Genomic DNA, 24,581 nt, shown 5'->3' on the forward strand with positions numbered 1-24,581 from the left:
TTTTTGCACCAGGCAACTCAGAGTCATTAGCAGGTTTATTGGAATAAATGGGGACCGGGGAACCTGGAGCATTTCAGGGCTGGGCCTGCAGTGGAAGGTGCATCGTGGACAGGCTTGGCCTGGGAAAAAGGCACCCGGGTGATTTATTTTGGTGTGCTTCCATTTGTAATTGGCAGAGCTTTTCTGAGATGGTTCAGGATGTCCATGGAGAGGAGGAACTGAAAAGCAGCTGCTTCTCTGAGCAGGGGTGATTCTTCTAGGATGTGCAGCAGATACACTATATGGCCCCACAAGTATACTGGATTTTTATTGCCTTTAAAGGCCCCAGCCACTGCTGCAAACTGTATGTAATGTAGTAAATCACGCATACAAAGATATTGTTTTCTTTTTTACCAAAGCACACTTCAATTTTTCTATTTAGCTGTGTAAACTGGGGCCCACATTACGTCTCCCAGCTGGACTCTGGCTTTGAAGAACGGTCCTGTGTCCAAAACAGCCTCCGCAGATCCCAGTGCTTTTAGCATCGTTCTTAGTGGCCTGAGGCTTTTTTGCAGAGACCACGGGGACAACCCGCAGTCTCCTGTTCCTAGGAAGCATCCCCCCCTTCCTCTGACAGATGTTGGGGGGACTTTGGTACATATTCCCTATGCTAACATGGAAAAGGCAGCTTGGAAATGAGTTGATTTACAGCTTGGAGCCAACAGATGCAATATCCAGACTGCAAGCAGGATCAAGCAGGATCGTGGCTGGGAGGAAGGGACACTAATGACAGGAGATCAGGGGTGGGTGACAAGCCCTGGCCCATGGGGGGACCGCGTCGTGGCTTTTCGAAGCCCTGTGAGGTGGCCCGAGGGCTCCCAGTGTCACCATCACAAGCTCAAACACCTTGCTATGAAAGCTGTGGAAGGGTGCAGGGAGATGTTCTTAAATGCGGCTATTTAGCTTTAAGTTAATAAGGTTTCCTCTGATGTATGTGGTCGTGAGCTCTGCTTCTCTTCCCGAACCAGCCTTTTCCTGAGGCTGAGTCCCCAGTACAACCCCCAAAAGTTTCATAAAACCCTCTGAGTTTTGTATTATCTTGGATAACACTGCGGATATGACTTGCTCTTGGTGACAAATCTGCTCGGTTTGCTTTACAAGTCTATTTTTAAGGTATTATCTCCTCCTGGCAGAGGCAGTCACTAGTTGACCAGTGTTTGTGTGTGCTAAGGAGAAGTAAAATCAGGTTGAAAGGTGTCCCCACTCTGGCAAAAGTTCAAAATAGATCCAGAAAATTAGTCCACTGTGTTATATTCTGCAGGGGTGGAAACACGTATGCGTGAGATTGTGGTTTTGACATTCGAGCGGCTCACTGAAGCTCCATCCTCATTGCAGCGTCTCTGTACAATGCACGTCAGCTCACATCTGAGTTCCTGTGGGGACGTTGAATGTGGGTTTTTTTCTGCATTATTCTGTTTTGTTTTTTTTTTCTTGTCCCTTTCAGGTTGGCTAGCTCTCTTCATGGTAGTGTTTGAACCATGAATATTGTGTTAATACAGTGTGTGTTTGTGCCTTATGGTTGCAGTTGGCTGACGTAATTTTAGTTTTGCTCTTCCACATGCTACTCAGCAGTGTCTTGGGAGAAGACAGTAAAGTATTTCTTCATTTTGTTTAGGCATTGAGGCCTCTTCCAGTTGATGGTTCCAACAGGATGGGAGTTAAATGTAATAATTCTCATACTTTTGAGGTGCATAGTACAGAGATATGAATTCATAAAACAACCTTCAACTCTCATATGCCGTTTGTTCCAGGCACAGCTACGAGCTTTCATCCCCGAGATGCTGAAGTATTCCACGGGTCGCGGGAAACCAGGCTGGGGCAAGGAAAGCTGCAAACCCATCTGGTGGCCTGAGGACATCCCCTGGGCCAACGTTCGCAGCGACGTCCGCACAGATGAGCAGAAGCAGCGGGTGTGTATCTCTCATGTCGTGAGGCCAAACCTCCCATCCTGGGGGCAGTTCTGGGCCCCTCACGCCAAGAAAGGCCTTGAGGTGCTGGAGCAAGTTGAGAGAAGGGAACGGAGCTGGTGAGGGGCTGGAGCACAAGTGTGATGGGAGCGGCTGAGGGAGCTGGGGGTTCAGCTGGAGAACAGGAGCTGAGGGGAGACCTTCTGATCTCTGACCTGCCTGAAAGGAGCTTGGAGCCAGGGGGGGTCGGGCTCTGCTCCCCAGGAACAAGTGCCAGGACCAGAGGAAACGGCCTCAAGTTGCGCCAGGGGAGGTTGAGGTTGGATCTGGGGACCAATTTCTTCCCCAAAGGGCTGTGGGGCATTGGAACAGGCTGCCCAGGGCAGTGCTGGAGTCACCATCCCTGGAGGGGTTGAACAGATGCGGAGATGAGGTTCTCAGGGACATGGGGTAGTGACAATGTCTCAATGATCTTGAGGGTCTCTTCCAACCAAAATGATTCTATGTCTGTCTGCCTTCAAATGGAGCACAGGGCTTGCAACCCATTTTTGTGGGAGTAGTTTTCCCCTCAAGTGACAGAAGAAACGACAACATCAGCCCTTCCATGCCTTCTTGTTAGACATTCAGCCTGGGAAGACACTGAGATGAGAGAGGCGTAACTCCATCTGCTCTGTCCCTGCTGGGGTTGTGTGACGAGCAGGTATTGGAACCACATCTTTCTGCAGCGGGTGCCCTTTTCTTTGGCTGCAGAACCTGCTTGTCTCTTTGGCCTTAGAAAGCAGCCTACCCAGCCTAAGACAAGTCTGCTCTCCAAATAAGCAGGTCATTTAGTGTAGAGTCTGTGTCACAGCCTCTTGAAGCCTTTGAAAGGATTCTGTCCCATCCTGAGCAGCAGGGACCTTTGTACTGAGAGGGAGCTGGTCAAAAATGTGCACTGGAGCCAGGAAAAAATGAGAGAACTGGGTGAAAAAGTCTTGGGTATCAGTTATGGCCATGGATCCTGTGTGCAGATGATGTTTCTACCAACCTGTCACAAAGATAATCAAAGGAAGTCCTGCAAGGGGCAGGACCTGTGCAGGCTGATGTGGATCTGGTGGGGAGGGATGCCCAGTGAGGCTGGGAATGGTGCTGTGGCAGACAGTGCTTTCCTACACGGGTTTTCTACTTGTCAGCCCCAATTCCTTAGTTAGAATTCTGTGAAAGCTAGTGAAACAGATTTCACTGAGAAACTTTCCTTTCCCTTGCCCAGCTATGCCTGTTCTGTGTCTGTACACAGAAATTCAATAGCTCTCCAGGGTGGTTTCTAAGTCTTAGGGAAAGTGGGGGATGAGAAGAGAGGAATTAGGTATTTGGGGCCTTTTTTTTTGTTTGAGAATTTGTTGAAAACTACCCAATAAAACCCAGTAAAGATAAGCAGGCAAATCATAGCAGTGGCAGCACTGCAGTTGTTCAGAACATTTCTTTACGCTGACTCTTTGCTCCTTTTGATTCTGCTGGTAGGTGTCATGGACCCAAGCGTTGCGGACGATCGTGAAGAACTGCTACAAGCAGCACGGGCGTGAAGACCTGCTCTACGCGTTCGAGGATCAGCAGACGCAGCAGACGACGACCACACACAGTATAGCACACCTGGTGCCCTCACAGACCGTGGTACAAACCTTCAGTAACCCCGATGGCACCGTCTCCCTCATCCAGGTGAGTAAACTCTACAGTTTAGAAGCTTAGAATCACAGAATAGTTTGGATTGGAAGGGACCTTCCCAGCTCCCCCAGTGCCTCCCCTGCCATGAGCAGGGACATCTGCACCAGCTCAGGTTGCTCAGAGCCCCGTCCAGCCTGGCCTGGGATGTCTCCAGGGATGGTTCATCCACCACCTCTCTGGCCAACCTGGGCCAGGCTCTCACCACCCACAGGAGCAACAATTTCCTCCTCATGTCTGGCCTGAATCTCCCTCCTTTAGTTTAAAACCATCACCCCTTGTCCTATCGCAACAGGCCCTGCTCAAAAGTCTGTCCCCATCTTTCTTATGGGTCCCTTTTAAGTCCAGAAAGGCTGCACTAAGGTCTCCCCGGAGCTTCTGTTCTTCAGCTGAGCACCCAGCTCTCCCAGCCTGTCCTCCCAGCAGAGCTGTTCCAGCCTCGGATCATTTCTGGGGCTCCTCTGGCCCCTCTCCAGCAGGTCCATGTGTGTCCTGTGCTGAGGACCCAGAGCTGGACCAGCACTGCAGGGGGGTCTCACAGAGCGGGGCAGAGGGGCAGAATCCCCTCCCTGACCTGCTGCTCACGCTCCTTGTGATGCAGCCCAAGATACGGTTGGTTTCTGGGCTGCAAGCGCACATTCCCGGCTCATGTTCCATCTTTCATCCTCCAGCACCCCAAGTCCTCTCCTGGGAGCTGCTCCCCACCCCTCCATCCCCAGCCTGGGTTGGTACCGGGGGTCAATGTGACCCATGTTCAGGACCTTGCACTTGGCCTTGTTGAACCTCATGAGATTCACATGGGCCCAGTTCTCGAGCTTTTTCATTTCCATCATGGCAGGCTCGGGATCAAGTTGCCGCATCAGGGAGGTGGTTTAGAGCAAACTCCTTTTGGTAGCTTGACTTGTCCTTCTAGAATTTTGTCTTTATCTGTGTGTCTGAGCCCGCAGGCTTGTTAACCCAATGCTCCCACCCAAAGAACCAGTCTCGTCCTCTCTCTTCCCCACTCCCATCCCTCGTTCTCCTGTTATGGCAGTACAAGCATTTCTGTAGCTACTTGGTCAAGGGATCTGACCTGAGTTTAATGAACTCATTTATTAAAAAGTAGAATTAATGATGTGGCCACACAATGCCTGTGGTGGCAACGGGATGGAGCGATAGGAGGAGAGGTGGCAGGGCCGCCTTTCTTTGATGGCAGGAAACAGCTTAATCTACAGCATGAGATATTTCTGTGCCCCATGTTCTTCATCTTACACCTCAAGTACAATATATATATCACACACCCCAAATATATTTATCCTCGTGACGCTCCCTGGGGTAAGGATGCCTCTTACACCATTGTACAGAGGGGAATTCAGGGCAGAAGGGGCCGCATTCAGGCTCAGTGGTTCTGCTATTTTCCCTGCGTTCCTTGTGTGGGGGGACAGGTTCTGGCAGCTCAGGAATACCAAAAATTTTAAGTCCTTTCTTGAAACTTCCCGAAAGCTCCTTGTGGGTGTGGGATTTGAGCCTCAGTTTCCCCTGTGCCCCTGCCTCCAAACCACCTCTGCCCTCTCATACTGAACTGGCCCAGAGGTTTGTCCCTCTTGAGCATCATGTTTTTAGTGCAGTCTCAAACATCATTTTCTGTTGATTGTTCTCACCTCACAACCATGAAGGTAAAAACATGTTTGGTTTTGTTTGTTGGGTTTTTTTTGTTTGTGGGGTTTTTTTAAATTGTTTTCCAAACAAAAGCTTTTCAGAGGTGGTTACTTGCCAGGCTGGTTCTGTTTGCTCACCTGCTAACGTACATTTTCCCTTTGAGTAGCATTCTTTGAGGTGCTGGGCACCCAAGATCCCATTGACTTTCTTATAATTCTATTTAATTCTCCTTAGAAGCAAAGCCGCACATCTCCCTACCTTTGTCTTAGCTGTTAAATGGGGAAAAGGTAATTTCCAAAGGCGATGGGGTATTCAGGATGAACTAATGTTTGCCAGGTGCCTGGAGATGAGAGACCCAGTGAATGGGAGCATTATAAATAAGGGCTGATGTGCAGGGTGTTCTGATCCAGGACCATTCGGTGGTAGTATTTTCTGTGAGCTCTGCAATTACTATCATTAGTAATTATTATTCTCTGTGGGTGCGATGCTTTTTAATATAAGAGCGTTTGAGCATCCCTTTGTCTGAATTCCGTGGACGTTTTCCTGCACTAACAAATGTGTTCAACTGCATTTTGTTGGTTTCCGTAGGTTGGCACCGGTGCTACAGTTGCCACGCTGGCCGATGCCTCAGAGCTGCCCACCACAGTTACCGTCGCACAAGTCAATTATTCTGCGGTGACTGATGGAGAGGTGAGGATCTGGGTCATGTTCGTGGGGCACAAACCAGAACTGTCCTATCTGAACTTCTATAAAGTTAAATATTTACCACAATTATGTGGCCATAGGAAACACCAAGCCTTGCTTGGTGCCGTGTTAAGGGTTAACATACATGTGGATGTGAGAATCGATAAAATTTCGTGTAGAAAGTGCTGAACTGTTGTCATTTTAACTCAGAACTGCACAAATGCAATTATGGTGGAAGCCTCCTTTCTGTACTTCATACTCTTTTTTTTAATATTTCCTATATATTTATTTTGTTGGTTGGACCTGATGATCTTAAAGGTCTTTCCCAACCAAAATGATTCTATGATCTGCTGTAGCAGATAGAGACTTAACAACATATGCACGTACACGTTCGTGTTTTCATATTGAATAACTGTTCCGTGGGTGCTTGGTTGTCAGTTCGGGGTTGGGAGTGATACCTGGGATGTTTCGAGCCTCTGGTTCCAAAGGATATTGCAGGGCTGTGGGCAAATCCTCTGAGCCTTTGGCCACTGATCTCTGGATGAAATGGGGCTGTTCCTTTTGCTGCAGCTTTCAGGGAGGTTTGCGAGTAAATCCCAGAGAGGGCTGGATAAATGCACAGTAGTGCAGAGACAGCAGGAGATACCGTGGAGTTACTGTTCCATTTACTGTGAAAGTTTCTTCCACTGCTTTGCGACATTGCAAAGTTGTTTCTGTCGAGGACTCAATCAGACCATTGCAACCCTTAAATCTGAACACTCGAATTTGCATACATTTATTTTCCTGCTTTTTTTTAATTGAGTAGTAAAGGTTTTATTCTGTGTGTTTAAGGAACATTCATTCAAGACTACAAATATATTTTGACCCTCTTTTCTGCCACCAAACCCACGTTTAAACCAGGCTGCAGGTCGCTCTCTGCCCCTTTGCACGCCAGAATTTCTGGCTGAACAGTGCGTGCGGGGGCGACGCGGCCTGGGCGGCTCTGTGTGGATTGTGCTTCCGAGCGAGAGGTGGCAGCACAGAACAGCTTTGCTCTGCTCCAGACCCCGTTTCCATCTCAGACCCGTAATAAACCGGCTCCGGGGCCGTGATCTTGACGTACTTTGCAGCTGCTTTGAGGGGTTTCGGGAGCCGGTTGTATCTATTGAGATCGCAAAGAAATTTTTCAAAGGCACAAATAGAAATCAGGGGAACACAGGCGTCTAATTCCTAACATGAACAGAATATCCGAGCGTTACCTTGGACGAAATAAGTGTACAAAATAAACTTGCTTTGGGGATGGGTGCTGTTTCTCTGCACACACAGACCCACAGCTTGCTGGCAGCCTCTCTAGGGGTGTTTTTGTCCTACTGTCTCTTGCTGTGTGAAGATTTGAGTTACCTTGGAGTTAATCGATGTGTTTGTAGGATGCTGAGCAGCGCAGAGCAGGGATGCTCACAAACTTAATCCCACTCTCTTCAAATCTTTACCATCTGCAAGTTCTTCCTCTCTGGGTGCTCAAACTTGGTTGCATCTTTCCTAGAAGATGTTGCCCTCTCTAAAATCAGCTTCCTTTCTCCTTTTCACAATGCACTGTCTCACTGCTTCCTCCCTGCTTTGGATCCTTTTGCCCAGGGTCAGATCTGGGCACAGGAGAATGAAGGTGCCTTGAACGTCAGGCAGCTGAGGATGGTTAGAAAGCTGCGCCGAGCACCTGTGCAAATGCTGGAAAACCAGATTGGCAGCTGCCGAGGAGTGTGTGGTAGAAGATGTGAGTGAAAGCACAACAGCATTCTTTGCTTCTTTAGGTTTTTTTTGCCCAACGCGTATTTCTAGTTCGTATCCTGGTGGATTTTGTGGCTATACACTCGTTGTCTCGTGAGCTGTGAAGTCCCAAATGGAGACATGTGGGCAAGGTGGAAAATGAGCAACCGAGACTGAACTTTAAGTCATATGAAACCTGTCTGCATAAAGGTCTGAAGTAAGGGAGTTGAAAGTACCTGAAATAGATGAACAGAGCATTTTCCATCTGACATCTTTTGTTATCAAGTATATTGCCGCAACACAAAGAAATTCCGGTTGGCTCAAACCCACCCAAGAGCACAAGTGCTGTACCAATAAATCCTGAATGGGAACACGGACTGTTCCCCAAAACGACAGCGGATGGGTGCAGAGAAATCGAAACAGGGGGACAAGCACAACCTGTTTCCCTGGGCGATGTGATCCGTGTTGGGTTTCCAGCACCGCAGAAATGCAGCTACTTAATATAATAAACCACCCAGGCTGGCAGGCGGTGATCTGAGCACACCAGTGACCAACACTGTCTCCTCTTGTGGCAGACGTGGCCGGACAAGAGGGTTTCGTGGGAGGCTGAGGAGCTTCGCAGTTATTTATGGTTGTGCTTTCCACGTCTCTCAGAGTCAGAGCACATGCAGGATTCTGCAGAAACCTCTTGAAACTCTCTGGCCCTTTCACTTTAGGAAGCAACTTTGCATTCCTGGGATAACATCCTACCCTAGGGCCTTTCTTTGTGTTTTTCCCCGTAGGTGGAGCAGAACTGGGCAACGCTACAGGGGGGTGAGATGACCATCCAGACGACGCAGGCATCGGAGGCCACACAGGCGGTGGCATCGTTAGCAGAAGCAGCGGTGGCAGCATCTCAGGAGATGCAACAAGGAGCAACTGTTACCATGGCACTCAACAGGTACGGTAGAGAGATGAAGGCTTTTCACTTTAGTGATGCAAAAACCGCTGTGTGAAGTCCTAGTAGAGACTTTTCCTTAGCAAATTCCTGTGTCCAGGTGTCTGCAAGACAATTTGTGATCTCCACTGTAACCACAGAAGAACACTGACATGGAAATTTCCTGAAAGAGGGAAAGATAGATAGTAACTCTACTCTGTAAATGATCTTATTTGTACAGCAAGGGTCCAGTTAAAGAAATTAGCTTGCCCAGCAAGTAAGAGTCATGATGTGCTAGTAGCACCTGTTAAATATTCTGATCTGGGTCTCCCTCGGTATTATTAATGGTTTCTTACTAAAAGACACAGCGTCAGCCCCAGCAACATGAGAAGTTTCACACTGCTGAGGTGTAGACAAAATATTTTCCTCATCCAAATCAGGATTTTGGTCTAGAAGCAGCTGTGGGTTAGGACAAGGCACAAGTCCACACAGCTGATGGTCAGAGTAAAGCTCTAAGACCTTGTTATATACACAAATTACTAAATTACTCAGCTTGATCTTGGGGGCATTCAACATCTTGCTTCCAAATTGCTGTTGCAGCTGAATCACGAACACACCCAGAACTGTTTCTTCTCTTTGTGCTCCAGATTCAGGTCCATAGTTATGTTCTTTTCTACTACCATGCGAGGTTGGTTAAGTAGGCTTTTTACTAACAATTTCGCTGTAAAATTGCCTTTTAAAAACAAGTGAACTTTTTAGGACACCATAAGAAGAACAGCTAAAGTCACTAGGCATGGAATTGCAGGAAAAAAACCCATCTCTCGGAATCCAACTTGCAGGATTTTATCCTATACGTTTCCAGGCAGTAGATTTTTCTATGGGTTTTTCTGGGCTAGAACATCAGTGGGCTTTTGATTTTAATTTCATCCCATCGCTACTAGTTTTAGCTCTTAAGTTCGCAACAAGCTGTTCCTTTTCCTGTGTTAGCTTAAGCAATTATGAATCCTTAATAAAAAGAAAGGTTGGACCAGGCGATCCTTGCGGTCCCTTCCAACCTGGTATTTTATGATTCTATGACGATTCTGCGATCTCGGAATCCTGTTCTGACGGCTGCTGACAGAGCGCAGGGGTTTTTGTAGTGTCGTGTCAAGCAAACAGCGTGATGTGATGGATAATGCGATCTCTGTCAGGTTTGAGGATGGGAAGTATTAGACCTTCTAGTTAAAGAGGACAAAGGGGAGGTGGGTAATTAATTCATTGATTTGAAGCAGTTAATGTTTGTGGAGCGCGCTGTAACTGGAAAAAGCTTTTATGCTGCAGATCATGATTATTTTCAGGGACGCAACCATGCAAGTAGATACAAATAAGTGCTGCGTGAAGTCGGGGAAACAGAGTTACACCAGTAAATTAAATGTTTATCCCGTGTTTGCTGTGTCGTAGTTGGTTATCCTGCAGTGTAATTTCCTTTATGTAGCTGTAGGTTCAGAAGAGAGATGAGCCAAAGGGAAAAAAGACAGAAGAAGAAAATATTCTGGTTCAGTAACAGTGTTTAAGAGCTACTCTGAGAGACAGAGGGGCTGGTTAAAAATGAAGATACACCCTGAGTGAATACAGCTAGAAAGTGAACAGCATCTAAGCACAAAATCAGGAAAAGAAAAAATGAGTGGGAAGTATTTGGAAAATATTTGAGTCAATTGTTCTGCCACAAAATGAGTGGGGCAGTTAAGGAAAAGCATCCTAGGGGAAGCTCCTGGGTTGCTCCTCCAATCTCTTTTTCTGCAAGAAGTGCTAAAGAAAACACCTACTTTTTTTAGTTCATTAAGGCCAGAAACGGTAGGAGATTCAGCTGCAGGAAGGAGATGCCTTTGGAATAATTTCGTGATGAGCCGTAGGTCTCCAGAGGTAGGAAACAGTTGTCCAAAAGGTCTGGAGAAACCTGGACAGCTGCTGAAGGACGCGGTGCAACTAAATGGCAAATAAAATAAGATGTCAGTAAATGCAAAATTATACAACGAAATATCTCCTGTATATACCCAGTGAGGAGCTAGCTATGCTACCAGTCACCATTCAGAAAGCATTCAGGGCACTGTCCTCCAAGAATGTTTTGTCACTGCTGAGCAGATACAGTCAAAAGAATAAGTTGAATATTAGGAATTACAGGGAAAGGCACAGAGGGCAAGCCAGGATTAGGCCGCTGGACTAACTCATGGTGTGGCTACGTCTTGAATAACGTGAGAAATGGTCACTCCAACAGATGTCTCATATTTAGAAAAAGTCTAGAAATGATGAGAATGATCAGAAGCCAGAAAGAGTCCTTGCACAGTAAGTGGACTATGGCTCTTCAGTTTGAGAAAGACATTACTGGAAGTCTATGAAATCATGAGGAAAACAAAAAAGAAAACTGTTCTTTTCTGTTCCTCACAGTATCAGACGTAAGGGCTGCCCAGCCAGACCGAGGCAGTAGTTTCTGGAGTACCAGAATGCAATTTCTCTTCATGCAGCATCTAATGAAACGTGGAACTCATTGCTACAGGATGTTTTGGAAGCAAAAAAGTATAAATGGATTTCCGAGAGGATTAGACAAATCAAACCTGATGGTCCAGATGCAGCCTGTGATGTAGGAAATCAATACCCGGCCGACGGTCCGGAGCTCAGAGGGTGTCGGAAGGGACGGATCATCCACACCCCTTCCTAAATATCTGAGACGGGCTGTTCTCACAGCCGGGCTGCTGCACGAGAAGGACCTTTGGCCTGAGAAACTGAAGAATACTGTGCTAAGCTACCAATCACTCATTGAAAAGAATTATTAAACCACTTGGCTGGGGGGAAATACTCCTTCTTGGCTAAATACAGACTTGCTGATGTGATCCTGGTGATGAAAAACCTCAGTTTCAGTGCAGGGTGAACCGGCTGAATCAGTAAGGAAGGGTAGAGCTCTGAAATCTGCAGAGACCCCAAATGTGATAGTGCCAAAAGAATCAGTTTTGTACCAGAAACTTACTTTGATTGTCCAAAAGCTTTTAGTAAAGTCCCAAGCAAAAGGTTACGAAGGTAAGAAGGCAGAGCTGTTCCGACTAAGAGATCTACAAGCTGAAAAAAGCAGCTTATTTCCATGTATTCCTCCTCCACCAGAGGTTTTCTGCTCTAGATAACTTCATCTGGGCCCAGGAAGAATCCTGGATTTCTGGATTTGTTCTCTTGACGTGCGATGCCTGGTTAAAATGGCTGCTACTGGAGTTATTTGTTTCTTTGGCGTGTTTAATTCTTCTTTCTCCTTCCCTGTGCCCGCAGTGAAGCAGCTGCCCACGCGGTCGCCACGCTTGCCGAAGCCACTCTCCAAGGCGGAGGACAAATCGTCCTGTCCGGTGAAACCGCAGCAGCAGTCGGAGCACTTACCGGAGTCCAAGATGCCAATGGTAAGGCTGCTGGAAAGTTTTTACTTTGTCTGGTTTTATTCTTTACTCTTAGCTAGGGTTTTTTTTTTCTCTCTTTTACTTGAAATGTCGAGTTTTTGCTAGTTGAACAGTTCTGCCTCTCTGCAGAGGGTCACTAAGGAGGTTGTGACTTAAAGCCCAGAATAAAATGGTAGCACTAACCTCTTGTTTAATGCCGTAGTGCTGGTGGCTCTGCTCTTTTCCTCCTTCTGCCAGCTTGCTGTTGAGCTTTAATTTGGGGTGGGAAGACTGTTCCCGACTCTGTATCTGTACGGTACCCAGCTCAGGGAGGACCAGATTTACTCAACAAACACAACTAATCGGTGCTGTAATAAATTGTCTCCAAAACGCTTCACTGTGAAGCGGCAGAGAGTACAACCAACCTTTTATTACAGGCTCATTTCCTTCCTTCCGTCTGTCCTTCCGTCCTTCCTTTCTTTCTTTCTTTCTTTCTTGGATGTTTGGTGGCTGCTCTTGAGCAACTGTCGCTTTTCTGCTTGGGTGACACCCTCCAGTCATCCCTCAGCAGTCGTCCTCGGGTTTTTTGCCTCCTGCTTTATTTTCCGTCTTGCCATCACGGTCAATAATTTAGTTCTCGGGATTCTCTGTAGTGTTTCTCACCTATTACCTGGATGTCTCTTCTGCCAAGTCTGGTGACTTTTGCGGTTATTCAAACTAAGCTCGTAGTGAATAAAACAGTTCATAGAAATCAGTTCAAGAGGCGATACTGGAATGTGAACATGTCTAGTTGGTGCTCACCCACTGCCTCCAGTTGCCCTGTACTTCTGCCTGATGCCTTGACCGTGGTTTCCCAGTTCAGAGATGGAACTCACTGGTTATTTTGATTAAATGGAAGGAGTTGTGTCAAAATAAGCTTAAAAAGGACGCAAAGTGTGAAGTTGTAAAGAAACGTCATCTTGAGGATGGGGCTATTTGGGCGCTGGTTGTCGAAGAGGGAACCAGCACGTGCGCTGGGGTGGCAGTGCAATGACATCTCGCCTTGACACTTTGCTCGTAAAGCAGAAATCTGGTGAGATGAGACCTTGAGTTTGGCTTCCATCAAAATCTCATCTCATAGGGAACGCACTCGTTTTAAAACATCAATATTTAGTTTGCGGTGAAAACAAGGTAGGAGAGGGAAGAGTAATTTTACTGGGGGTGTTGGGCTGGATGTCTCTTGCTGTGGAGTCAGCCAGCCTGAAGAGGGAGCAGAAATGAAGTGAAAACCTCATCCTGGGAGCGGGGAACGCATCTGATATCGAGAGGGACGAGCAGGGTTGTGTCGTATTCCGCTCTGCCGGCCGCCTGGCGCGAGGGGGATGAGTGATGTGTGTTTATCGAAGGCAGGATCTGACCCTGGATGCTCAAAACCAGCAACTAATCAGATTTATAAAAGCATGTTAGTGTCCTTTAGCAGATCGGCACCCCCGATTCCTTTTGGTTTGCTTCCAAAATGCTTTCACAGTCTGGATTCCTTTGGATGCTTCCCCTAAACAACTCTCCTCCTCCACACCCTTCCTGAGTCACTCTACCTCCCTCACCCAGCATTAATATCATTTTAATGCAGGCTGGGCTTTCTTTTTTTTCCTTCTATTTCTTTTTTTTTTTTTTTTTCCCCTCAGCAGAGTTGGAAATCAGCTGGGATTTAGAGTGCATTAAGAGGAGAGACTGCAGCATTTTCCTCTTGTGCAAACCCTCGCCCGCGGCCCCTCGCCTCATTCCCACTCTTCTTCGATTTGCTCTAATCTCCGGTGTTATTAAGGGGAAGGGTTTTTGTCGGTGCAGCGGCCCTTGGAAGCGCCATGCTGTTAGTTTTATTACGTAACCAGCTAATATATCTCCCTTAGGGATGGAGGGAGATGCTGGTATCCATTCCCGCTGTCTCAGTCTGGGGATGGAGAGCAGATGGATTTTTGGCGTTGGCACCGTCGACGAGGATTTATCTGCCCCCTCCATATCCCAAAGCCCAGGGTGTGAGCGTGAGCCGGATGCCGGTGCTCGGTTATTTGATGCAGCGGGGACAAACCTGTCTGTGTGTCCTCCTGTCGGGAGGAGAGGAAATGGGTGAAATTTGGTGCAACCGGTTGCAGGAAGAAGGAAAAAATGACTGTCAGAGCCATAATGGTATTAAGCAGCAAATTCTATTGATTGCAAAGTCTTAATTTGCTGATAGTTCCAATAAACGCTTCTCTCTAGGAATGCTCTTACCTTTCTGTAGGGTATTCCGATTTCTGAATTATTCCAATCCCTTACGTGCACTGGTTTGCCTGGAAGGGACATAGATTTACACCCACCTTATTAATAAGGAAACAAATTTACTCCCATCTTATTGATAGGGAAACTGGGACAGTAATTAAACAAATTTGCTTGAGCTCGGGTAAGGTGTTTTGTTCCTGATTTTAGCCATTAGATGGAATTATCCTCTTTTTTAGTCTATTGTTTCTATCTTGATATGATATTTTCCCCATTCGTTCTCTGACATGTGAATAATAATTGATACAAGAGAACTGAGGTGGCTAAAAAGGGACAATTTCTGTGTGTCCATGGGTGTCTCAGGAGCTGGGGCTGAACTTGGTCTTGCAGGGAGGAGAGAGCCCAGGAGCTGAACTGCGAAAGGGCTGTGGATAATCTTGTGATCGGTTACATTTATAGCGAAGGGAAATAAGATCTCCTCCTCCCATGCAGTGTCAAACTTGCTAAGTGCATTATGGTTTTCTTGCTACTCTAAAGCATCTGCTCGGAGTCAGGATGCTGGAACCGATGACCCCACAGTTTGAGCCTCAGATGTTTTTTGTTCATAAGTGGCTGGCGTTAAAGCAAAGTAATATTCATAGCAAGCAAAGGGGCTTGTAGCAGCACCGGTTTCTGAAGTCGGCTGCAAAAATGCTCCGGTAAGAGGAAACTCTGCACTCTGAGGCTGATTTCTGGGTGCGCTACGGGCCGGAGCTGGAGCCGTCCCAGCCCGACGGAGCTGGAGGAGAGAAACTCGATCGGCGTTGGGAAGGAGAGGTGACGGTGCCAGCCTGCGGTCCGGAGCATCCTCACACTGCAGCCTTTTTGTTTGACATTGATCCGATCCGGGCGCTTGAAAGCAGCTTGGGCTACAGGCTTCCTGGCTTCATCTTTAAATATTGATGAAGGCTTTGTGCCCGCGTGGGGCCGTAGCGGCGCACAGCGCTGCCTGTGAAGGACAGAGCAGGCTCCCTGCCCAAGGAGAGGTTGGTTTAATGGCCTCGGTGTCGTCACAAGCCTGGGGTTATTGCAGTTTTGTGCAGCATTTTGAAGGCGAAGAGGGGTGGTGTGCTCAAAGCTCCAGCTGGGATCCCAAAACAGGGCATGGAAGGAGGCACGGCGGAAAGAGCTGCTGTTGGGAAGAGGAGAAGCGGCACTGGAAGGTGTGAAATCAAGCTGTGATCGGGGAATTGATGTATGAGACCCGAGATAAGCACAGCCAGAGACTCAATGTCTCCTTGCTTGCCCGCCTCGATCCTCACGTACGGCAACTGCTGCTCTTTTTCCTGACCCCAAAGCAGGTTTTACTGATTTATCTCCTCCCTGTGCTGCTGGAGATGCTCCTGGGAGCACCGATGTGCCTGGTGGTGGCACGGCAGCCGTACAGGTGGGCACCACGCGTTGCCTACGGTGAGTCTTGTCCTTCTCCAACCCCTTAGTCATCCAAAAAATCCAAACCCAACTCTCCATACAACCAGAGGGAGCCGTGCTTGCGAGCCAGGATTATCGAGTTGTGATGGAAGCCCGGGGAGAGCATTAGGACTCTGACGTGGGCAAAGGGGGATTAGCAAGATCTCTGCTTTCGCAAACAGAGGAAATAAGGCGTCAGTACAGGAGTTAGCATAGGATATGCACAAGTTAGCATAGGATAAACGAACCTATAGCAGCATTTAGGGTGACGGGCAACTTGCTGCACAGAAGAGTTGTTCCGGTTGGCAATTTCTGTGTCGGAAGCGGTTTAAATGCTGAAAAAAATCCTTGAGCCCTGGGTGAGGTTGCTGAGCTTCCCACACGAAATCAATAAAGGTGTCAGGTGGAAACGTGTCTCCACCCTCGGCTGCGCAGATGGGAGACGGGGAACCCTCCTCTCGGCAGCAGAGACCTCCGGGCCTGGAGCGGGGTTGCCAGTCCTGGCGGGCTCCGTGTCAGCTCTTTAGAGTTACAAACACATCCAGGAGGGAAAGGCAGGACTCAAGATCCCGTTCTCTGCGCTGTGCATGTCTCCTAGAGAGCGTGAAAGCAGAGGGAAATACGTCGGGCAAACCCAGCGAAGGGAACTGCCTGTTCATGCTTTCGGATGCCTCGGGACGGGGAGGTTTGGCACGTTGATCTGCTGGTAACTGGTGATATTTTTGCATGAGGAAAAAAAAAAGCTGGGGGGGCGGTGCTTGGAGGCTGATCTGCTGCAAATGTCAGGCTTTAAAATAATTTTTTTTTCCTGTTGGATCTCCTTTTTTAGGGAAGATGGAGCCAAATGAGTCGCTAGCAACTTGGCAAAGTGCAGATGAGCTTGCTTGCATCCAAGTGGACAGGAAGGAAAGAGTCAAGCTTTTTGTAGGGCCTTCCCAGTGGGAACAGAGTATTTTAATGAAGTATTGCCCTGAAACAGGTATGATTTCATCCCAATCTGAAAGAGAAGTGAGCAAAATCATTTTTGCAGATGTGTTTCTTACAACAGGGGAGAAGAGGTGAGTGGCAGCCAGCGAGGAGAGCTGAAGCAGATGAGTGAAGCCCTGGGGTGCTGAGCAGGGAACAGGGAGAGGTGTTTCCTAGAGGATGAATTACTGTGCATAAATGAATTATTGTCAGCAACGAGGCCATGATGCACTCAGAGTAAAATACATTGGTACAAGCCTCAGTTAAAATGAGCTTATTCTATGCCAAGCATGGTGCTGCTCGGTCTTTCCCAGCACGACAAGGGCCAAAGTACTTCCAAGACCCGGGATCGCTGCTCCATTCACACTGAACCTCACCAGGATTTCTGCTCGCTTTGGCACAGCTTGCCTTGCTGCTTTAAACCCATCGTGGCGGCTCTCGTGCTTTTTGCCGCTGTCCTACATTACTATTGGGTGCTAATCTTGGGCAGCGCCGGCGGTGCGGTTGGCTCAGGCTGTTCTTCTGACGCTGGAGCTGCGCGGCTTTGGTTTGACATCTTGGGACTGATGACGAAGCAGCCGCCACTGACGATTAGGATTTGTCTGCCCACCAACCGGGGCTAAAAATAGTGGCTCAGACAAGTTCCTCTTGTACTGGGTCGCTGACCAGATTTTTCCCTTCGATCCAACTAACCAGGGGCTACCGACACCAACGTGCTGTTGTGTTACATGGAGGCAGCTTCGCAAAAAACCCGGCAGAGACAGTTTGTTGGGTTGTTTGAGTAGAGTTGGAGGTGGATGCCATGGCACTTGAATGCTGGTGGCCTTAGGGCTTCCCTTGGCTTGTTGAGTGACCTTGGTAAGTCCCTCGATGGAGAAACAGAAAGGTGACTTCTGGGTACAGGTTGGCTTTTGGGGTAGGGAGGCTTATGGGCTCTGTCGTTTTATTTCCTTGGGGGAGAACGTGTTTATATGATGAGCACTTGTGATGTACGGCAGGTCTCCTCCTTGCAGAGCAGCGGAGGAGCACAAGGAGAATCTCCTGGGTGGTTTTGTGCCGCCGTTCTGTGTCCGAGTCTCATGTGATGTCTACAGGCTGCTCCTTTAGCTCCAAAATGTGCCTTTGAGACTGCAAAGAGAGAAGGCAGCGTCCTGGGGAGACACCAGGAGTTTACTCACTTCTTGGCTCGATCTGTTGCTGTCCCCTAAAAGACTCTCACCTTTACTCCTCAGCGTCTTTGTGGTGGTTTTAGCAACCCCCCAGAAGGGAAACCACCTCCCTCAGGGGTGGGAGTCACTGCCAAGTCCTTTGCTGTTTGGTCACTTCCAGCATTTCTTCGAGTCCTGTCGGGTTCAGTGAGTTCCCATCCAGTCAATGAGCCGTTCCCCATCTGGCCTTATCTCCGCGCTTCTCGATGACCTTACGGCATCTCCAGCACCTCCCTTGCCCTCCCCAGTTCCCCTCCCCTGGTGAGGTTTGACATCCATTCCTGTTATCAGCAGTTGAGACTTACAGGCTCTCCAGCTGTCACAGCTGATGCTGTCCTGGTTTAAGCACAGGCCATTTACCTTCCACGTGTCCTGACTTAGGGGAAATGGACAGGAGGGCTGGCTCTGTTTAAAAATTAAAGCTGATTACAAGGCATTAACATTACATTTAAAGAAATAGGCGGCAGCCCTCCTCTCTCAGCATAGTTGCAATATGTTCCCTTTTGTTCTGGGCTGGAAGAGGGAGCAGGACTGGTATTGACACCAAGCTGGGCAGGATTTCTTCTTTATCTGTAAATTTAAAAGAGAAGCCACCTGATGTCTCTTGCAATACTTTAAAGCAGTTTTGGTCTAAGACAGTTCCCATCTTTGTGATTGCTACAGAAAGCTTAAGTTCCTTTTGCCAAACTTGAATTTCTCTTGGCAATTTCAGATCTACTGACGCTGTGTTCATCGATCTGCCTTCTGAATTATTGTGTTTGGAAACTTCATATTTGAGGGATCCAAATCGTTTCACACATGGATCCTCTTTAGTACCAAAATCCAGCTGTCTCAGGAGCAGCAGTCAGGAAGAAAACTTTTATCTATTTTTTTTTTCTTCCCCTAAAGGCTCAGCTTCATTGTGGCAAATGGATTTTAGGACCCGAGATCTTCAGGGCTGAGAAGGCAAAGGGACGTGGTTGCTTCACGTGTGGAAGGATGGAACCGTGAGCTTGTTGGGTTCCCACCATGCCCTGACCCAGCTTGGGATAACCATGGCTTTAGGGAAGCAGGCAGGGTCGGTGTCTTCAATAGTCTTCCTTACAGAGACTTGTTTTACAAGGGGTTTTTGCGGAACCGCTTTCCCTCTCTCCCCTGCAGCAATAACCCAGTTCTCTCATTGCATAGAATTGTTGCTTTCCCAAGTTTCCCAAGACTGAGCTTCCTTCCCATGGTGACACTTCTTCATGAAACAGTAAGGACTTGATCTGGCTGGGAACGCTCTGAAAGAATGCTCTGCTTGTCTATGAACTTGTTGTGGTTGAACTCGAATCCCTATTTATTTGGTGTATTTGTATGATATTTGTCCAGGCTTCTGTTTCTTCATCTCCCAGTCCTTCAATAATCCAGGTGGCTTCAGAAGGAGCTGCTCAGTGGAGGATGCTGTCTGAAAAGAGGCCAAGCCTTTTGGGAGGCGAAGTGATGTATGTGGCATAAATTTGTATTCACTGGATCTTGCTTTTCTCCATCTCTTAATGTGACTTTTCATCTGATGTTAAATTCATGTCGAATTCCAGGCATTTGTTGCAATTTATGGCGACAAAGTCCTCGACAACTTGGCTTTGAGAGCCACGCTACTGAGGTCCTGAGTTTTGTCTGAGGGGTTTTTTTGTTGATAGTGTATCGTGGGGGTTCTTATCTCCCTAATGTATATGCAGCCTGACTGTAAGACTTAGGTATTGAGAAGGACTTTGGAGCTAAACCAGTTTGTTTGGTTACATCAGTGTTTTTGGGGTGCCTGCAAGAGATGAGTATCCTAATCCTTTGGCAAGCTTTTGTCTAAAAGAGATGAGGTTGAATACAAGCAGATAAGGAACGGCAGTCAGTGTACTTAGTGTGTTTCTCTAAATATATCTGGAAATACATTTCCCCTGGAAAGGGCTGTGGGGCATTGGTTCAGGCTGCCCAGGGCAGTGCTGGAGTCACCATCCCTGGAGGGGTTGGACAGATGCAGAGATGAGGTTCTCAGGGCCATGGGTTAGAGGTGGACTCGGCAGCGTTGGATTCTCATCTCCACGTCTGTTCAACCCCTCCAGGGATGGTGACTCCACCACTGCCCTGGACTCGATGATCTTAAAGGTCTTTTCCAAGCAAAATAATTCTATTCTCTTGACCCAGACCAGAGGCTTGGTTGGCAGAGCTGTCCCAGCAGAGCTTCTTCATGAGGCTCCTGCCACCTTCGCAAATAGGGCGGTGGATACTCGTGAAGGTTCCACAGGCAACAGCAGGCTGGGCAAAGCAGCTTTCTGCCATTTCTGCTGGACATATCTATGCTGGCAGAGCTCACCTGTGGGTCTGAGCATTCAAACCTGCAAGTGTTGAACTAGGGGGATGGTAGATCAAGCTGAAATCAAAACCAGCCTCTGTTTTGCTGCTCCTTCCTCAGTGCTCCCAGGATGAAGTTCATGTGTGATGGATTCTGCCTGTAGTAACAACTTGTTCAAACCTATGCTGAGCATGTGGCAGCCCCTCACAGTTTTTTGAACCCTGTGAGACATTGGGTATTGTAGCCCTTCTCTGGAAGACCTTCTAACTTAACAGGAAACAACCAAGGACAACTTCATCCTGCTGGCGTGATCTCTGCTCATTCTTCCTCTCCTCCAAGCAATTCCAAATGAGAGGTCCCATCTCGCCCTCCTTGCCTGCTGGCTTGGTGAGCTGCTTCCCAGAGCAGAGCAAGACTTACGTCTTGAGTTCATAGAGTCATAGAAGAGTTTGGGTTGAAGGGACCTTCCCAGCTCCCCCAGTGCCACCCCTGTGATGAGAGCACACCAAACATTCACAAGACATGGCAGCAAGGTTCTTCATACCATCTGCTGCCAGGTCATAGAATCATCAAACAGTTTGGGTTGAAGCCCTTCAAAGCCCACCCAGTGCCACCCCTGCCATGAGCAGGGACATCTGCACCAGCTCAGGTTGCTCAGAGCCCCGTCCAGCCTGGCCTGGGATGTCTCCAGGGATGGTTCAGCCACCACCTCTCTGGCCAACCTGGGCCAGGCTCTCACCACCCTCAGGGGCAACAATTTCTTCCTTGCATCTGGCCTGAATCTCCCTCCTTTAGTTTAAAACCATCACCCCTTGTCCTATCGCAACAGGCCCTGCTCAAAAGTCTGTCCCCATCTTTCTTATGGGTCCCTTTTAAGTCCGGAAAGGCCACACTAAGGTCTCCCCAGAGCTTCTGTTCTCCAGCTGAACAGCCCAACTCTCCCAGCCTGTCCTCCCAGCAGAGCTGTTCCAGCCCACTGGTCATCTTGGTGACCTCCTTTAGACCCTTCCCAACAGGTTCATGTCTTTCCTAAGTTGTTGGGCATTGTTTCTTCTGCAGCTGATCCCAACTGACCCCTCGTTGCCTGGGGTAAGGATGGGTGATGGTTCTTGCTCTGGACCCTCTGTAGCATCTTTCGGTGCAGATTTTAGTTTACAATATGTCTGGCCTGCTTGGAGAAATAGCATCCCCTCATCCCCATCTCTGTAGTGATGGGTGGCTGCTGCGAGTGCAGGAGACGCTGGGGATGTCACTGCTGTTTCTCTACCTGTGCCGTGCCACTTTTCACCCCTCTAACATTCAAGGACTTGGGGAATTGAAGGAGCAGCCTGCGATCACACTGAATCAGGGCAGATGGAAAGGGGCTTTTTAATCCCCCCGCCTCACGGCTGAACTGGGCTGCAATCTGCTGTTTCATGACAGCAGGGCACAGCTCTTGCCTTCCCTTGCCGGTACCGTTTGTCTCTGTGAGCCGCGCTGGATCAGGCCACGCTGGAGAAGCTGCGGAAAACGTTCCTGGGCATTGAATGGATGGAGGCTGGTCTGACCCGAGGGTGGTTTGTGAGCTCCAGGCTCTTAATGGCTGTCAGTGGGCGTAGGGTGCAATCTGATCCAAATGGGAAGCTGGCTCAAATCCCAGCAAGCTGTTGTTACTGTGGGAGGCATCTTAGGAAATGAGATGGAGCTTTGTGAGCTTTCTGCCCTCGGCTGCCGCCAGGCACCCCACTGGAAGGAAAAACACCCTGTAAGCTCAGCTACAAGCTGAGGCATCCCCCAGTACAGCTCTTCGGTGCATCGAGGCAGGGTTTGTGTGTCTTTTCATTTATGGAACTCGTAGTCTTGTGTATTAGACCCAAGTTGGAGTGACTTTTCACTTTCTGTTCTCGGCTCAACCTCCCCTGCTCCGTGCTCCTCTTGGGGACTGTGTTCCCACTTCCCAGCCCCGCAATACGGAGTAGATATCTCCAAACTGCTCGAGGTGCCGTTTTGTTTTAATCTGCCTTCAAAAAGTGCTCAGCCCTTCTTTGAAAACAGCCTCAGCTGCTTTCTTAGTGGGGTCTGACCTCTTGAGTTCCTCTGTTGCTTTTTTCCTGAACTTGTCTAGAGGATCATTCTGTGGCTGTATTTATCCTCTTCCTTGGGTCTCCGTGGCAGGGACTGATTTTTAAAGCCTAAAAGCACAACCCCATCTGTCTTGTGCCTCTGGGGCATAGTAAAGAGCCCTGTCCTGCAACCACTGAGCCTGTGAGCAATATCTCTTGCAGAAATGTTTTCATTGCCCACCAGACCTGCCTATGGCAGAATGATGAAGGTGGCAGGTTTTAATTCATTTTCCCGAGTGGCCGCACCGAACCTTCAGGCTTCTGTTTTTCCAAGTGAAACTTGTTCCTCTTCATTGACCCTGATGTTCAGGGATTAGATTTTGGGTTTGAAGATGACGACGTTTCTTGCTTTAGGATTCATTCGCTTACGCTTTGAGGCATCAGCAGGTTACACGAGAGCCTGAGGAGGTGCAGCTCCACCTTGGCATCGCTTGGCTGGTGACACTTGGGTGGCCTTGTCCAAAAGTTTGGTGGGATGCCCTCACCTGTGGACACACAAGGAAGAGAGAAGGTAAATTTGTCGCTGTAAGGGCTGTTCCAGCTTTGCTGGTAAACGGACAACACGAGACTAACCCCCGGGGTCATCCCTCCTCTCCCCTTTCACTGGGTGAGTCCTACTGAGAGCTGGGCAGAGGGCTTGAAGGTAAAACCATTTTTCTTTGCCCTCTGACCAGTTGGGAATACTCTTCCTGGCGTCCCTGGGTTGCAGAGGAGGGTGGTGTGTTTGTCCCTGGAGGCCCCTGTCTCCCAGTGACCTTCTCAGCTCACGAAGACAGCTTGGCTTTGCTGTAAAGCAGCTCATGTGACAGTGGTAATCCGCAGCTCGTAAACAGCTGGGCAGGAAGATTGCAGGGGAATCGCCCTATTTTCCCCGCGTTTCAGAGCCCGGCAGGCCAGCACACGAGAGCGGGATGGTGGCATCTGCTTGCTGTGGGAGGTTGTGTCTCCTCGGCTGCACGAGTCCATCGGCAGGTTGGTGTATTTGAACGCGAGCTTCTACGAGTCAATGTGAAGCTGCAAAACAGTTTCCAAGAAGAAAAGAAAAGAAAAAAAAAAAGGCAATTTCTCCTGAAGTGGTTTCCTCTGAATCTTTTCCAAAACCAGGCGTGGCGTTTCTAAGCATGATTTTGACTTATTCCTCCCACCCCCCATATCCTTTGGCTTAATTTATTCCCTGATACATACAAATTCCTCTCTGAGTAACACTTTCTGATGGCTTGTGGGGACCCCCTTCCACTCCAGGAACACTCAGTCACTGGTGGATTTCTCACCATCTGCCCCCAGAAGGTTAAAGCACAGGCTGGAGAAGACGCGGAGTCTGAGAAGGGAAAGACTCAGGGAGCACTAACTTGGAATTAGTTTACAATTAATCATGATATTTGTTATTCCCATACCCAGCTTACAGATCGTAGCAAACTTTCCCTCCCTGTGGGTTTGACCCATTATTGCCACAGATCCCTGAGTTTCCTCATCTCCGTTTTTCCCCCATGATTTTGATCTTTAAAATCTCAAACGTGTCCGAAGGGACATTTGGTGAGCAGGAACCGGTGCTGACGCGTTGGAGGAGTCGATGACAGCTCAGACCAAGATCCAAAGGTTCCTGCACCGCGTAGGCAGCAGCAGCTCTAAACTGCCAACAATTTGCCTCAATTCCCTCCAGGAGGGAGGCGCCTTTGATCAGGTAGGCAGCAGTTGCTTCGTACCCATGTAATCCTTTGGTTTCTCTACCGTCTCTGCCAAAAACTCGCCAGCGGCACGTTTGTGGCTCCAACAACTTGCCCACCAGCGGCCTGAGACAATCCCTCGCTTCATGTAAGCTGCAGAACAGCCTTCAGAAGTGGCCATCTGTTACCGCTGCCCTACGACAGATTTGAGCGCGAGACCTCGCAGTGAAAGGCTCTCTGCTATTCCCCTGAGCTGGCTGATCTCTTCCCTTCCACCCCTTCCCATTAAAAAAAAAAAACAACGAACCAAAAAACAGAAAAAAACCCCTTTGTATGCCCAAGCGTTCAGGGACTCTAATTGGTGTGTGCACAACAGGACCACTGCATTTAACCGGTGAACGTGTAGCTAATGGAAGCTGAGTTTTTACTGCTGGCATAAATATAGTATGTTCAGCTCCTTTGAAGTCACAGGGATCATCATTGGGAGTATTTGTATTCAATTATGTCCCATCGGTGAATTTGGCCCCTGGTTGTTCCTGTTGCTCTAACCCGCAGATGCCTTATGATGTCCTCGGCCAAACCTTGTCAGAGATTTCTGGTATGTTTTCTTTGCAAAAAAAAAGGTCCAAGTCACA

The 24,581-nt window shown here is 48.3% G+C and overlaps 1 protein-coding gene across 3 annotated transcripts in view; it reads left to right on the plus strand.

The window, feature by feature from the left end:
* The window catches only part of NRF1 (nuclear respiratory factor 1), a 73,619-nt gene that overhangs the window by 31,063 nt on the left and 17,975 nt on the right, over window positions 1-24,581 (plus strand). For all 3 annotated transcript variants that reach the window (XM_065633028.1, XM_065633009.1, XM_065633017.1), the window contains 5 exons: window positions 1,791-1,949; window positions 3,447-3,641; window positions 5,871-5,972; window positions 8,492-8,649; window positions 11,917-12,041. In XM_065633028.1, coding sequence (XP_065489100.1) covers window positions 1,791-1,949; window positions 3,447-3,641; window positions 5,871-5,972; window positions 8,492-8,649; window positions 11,917-12,041 — 739 coding nt within the window. The remainder of the gene's footprint in view (window positions 1-1,790; window positions 1,950-3,446; window positions 3,642-5,870; window positions 5,973-8,491; window positions 8,650-11,916; window positions 12,042-24,581) is intronic.

The sequence above is a fragment of the Caloenas nicobarica genome, chromosome 1 (assembly GCF_036013445.1).
Source record: "Caloenas nicobarica isolate bCalNic1 chromosome 1, bCalNic1.hap1, whole genome shotgun sequence".
Taxonomy (NCBI): Eukaryota; Metazoa; Chordata; class Aves; order Columbiformes; family Columbidae; genus Caloenas; species Caloenas nicobarica.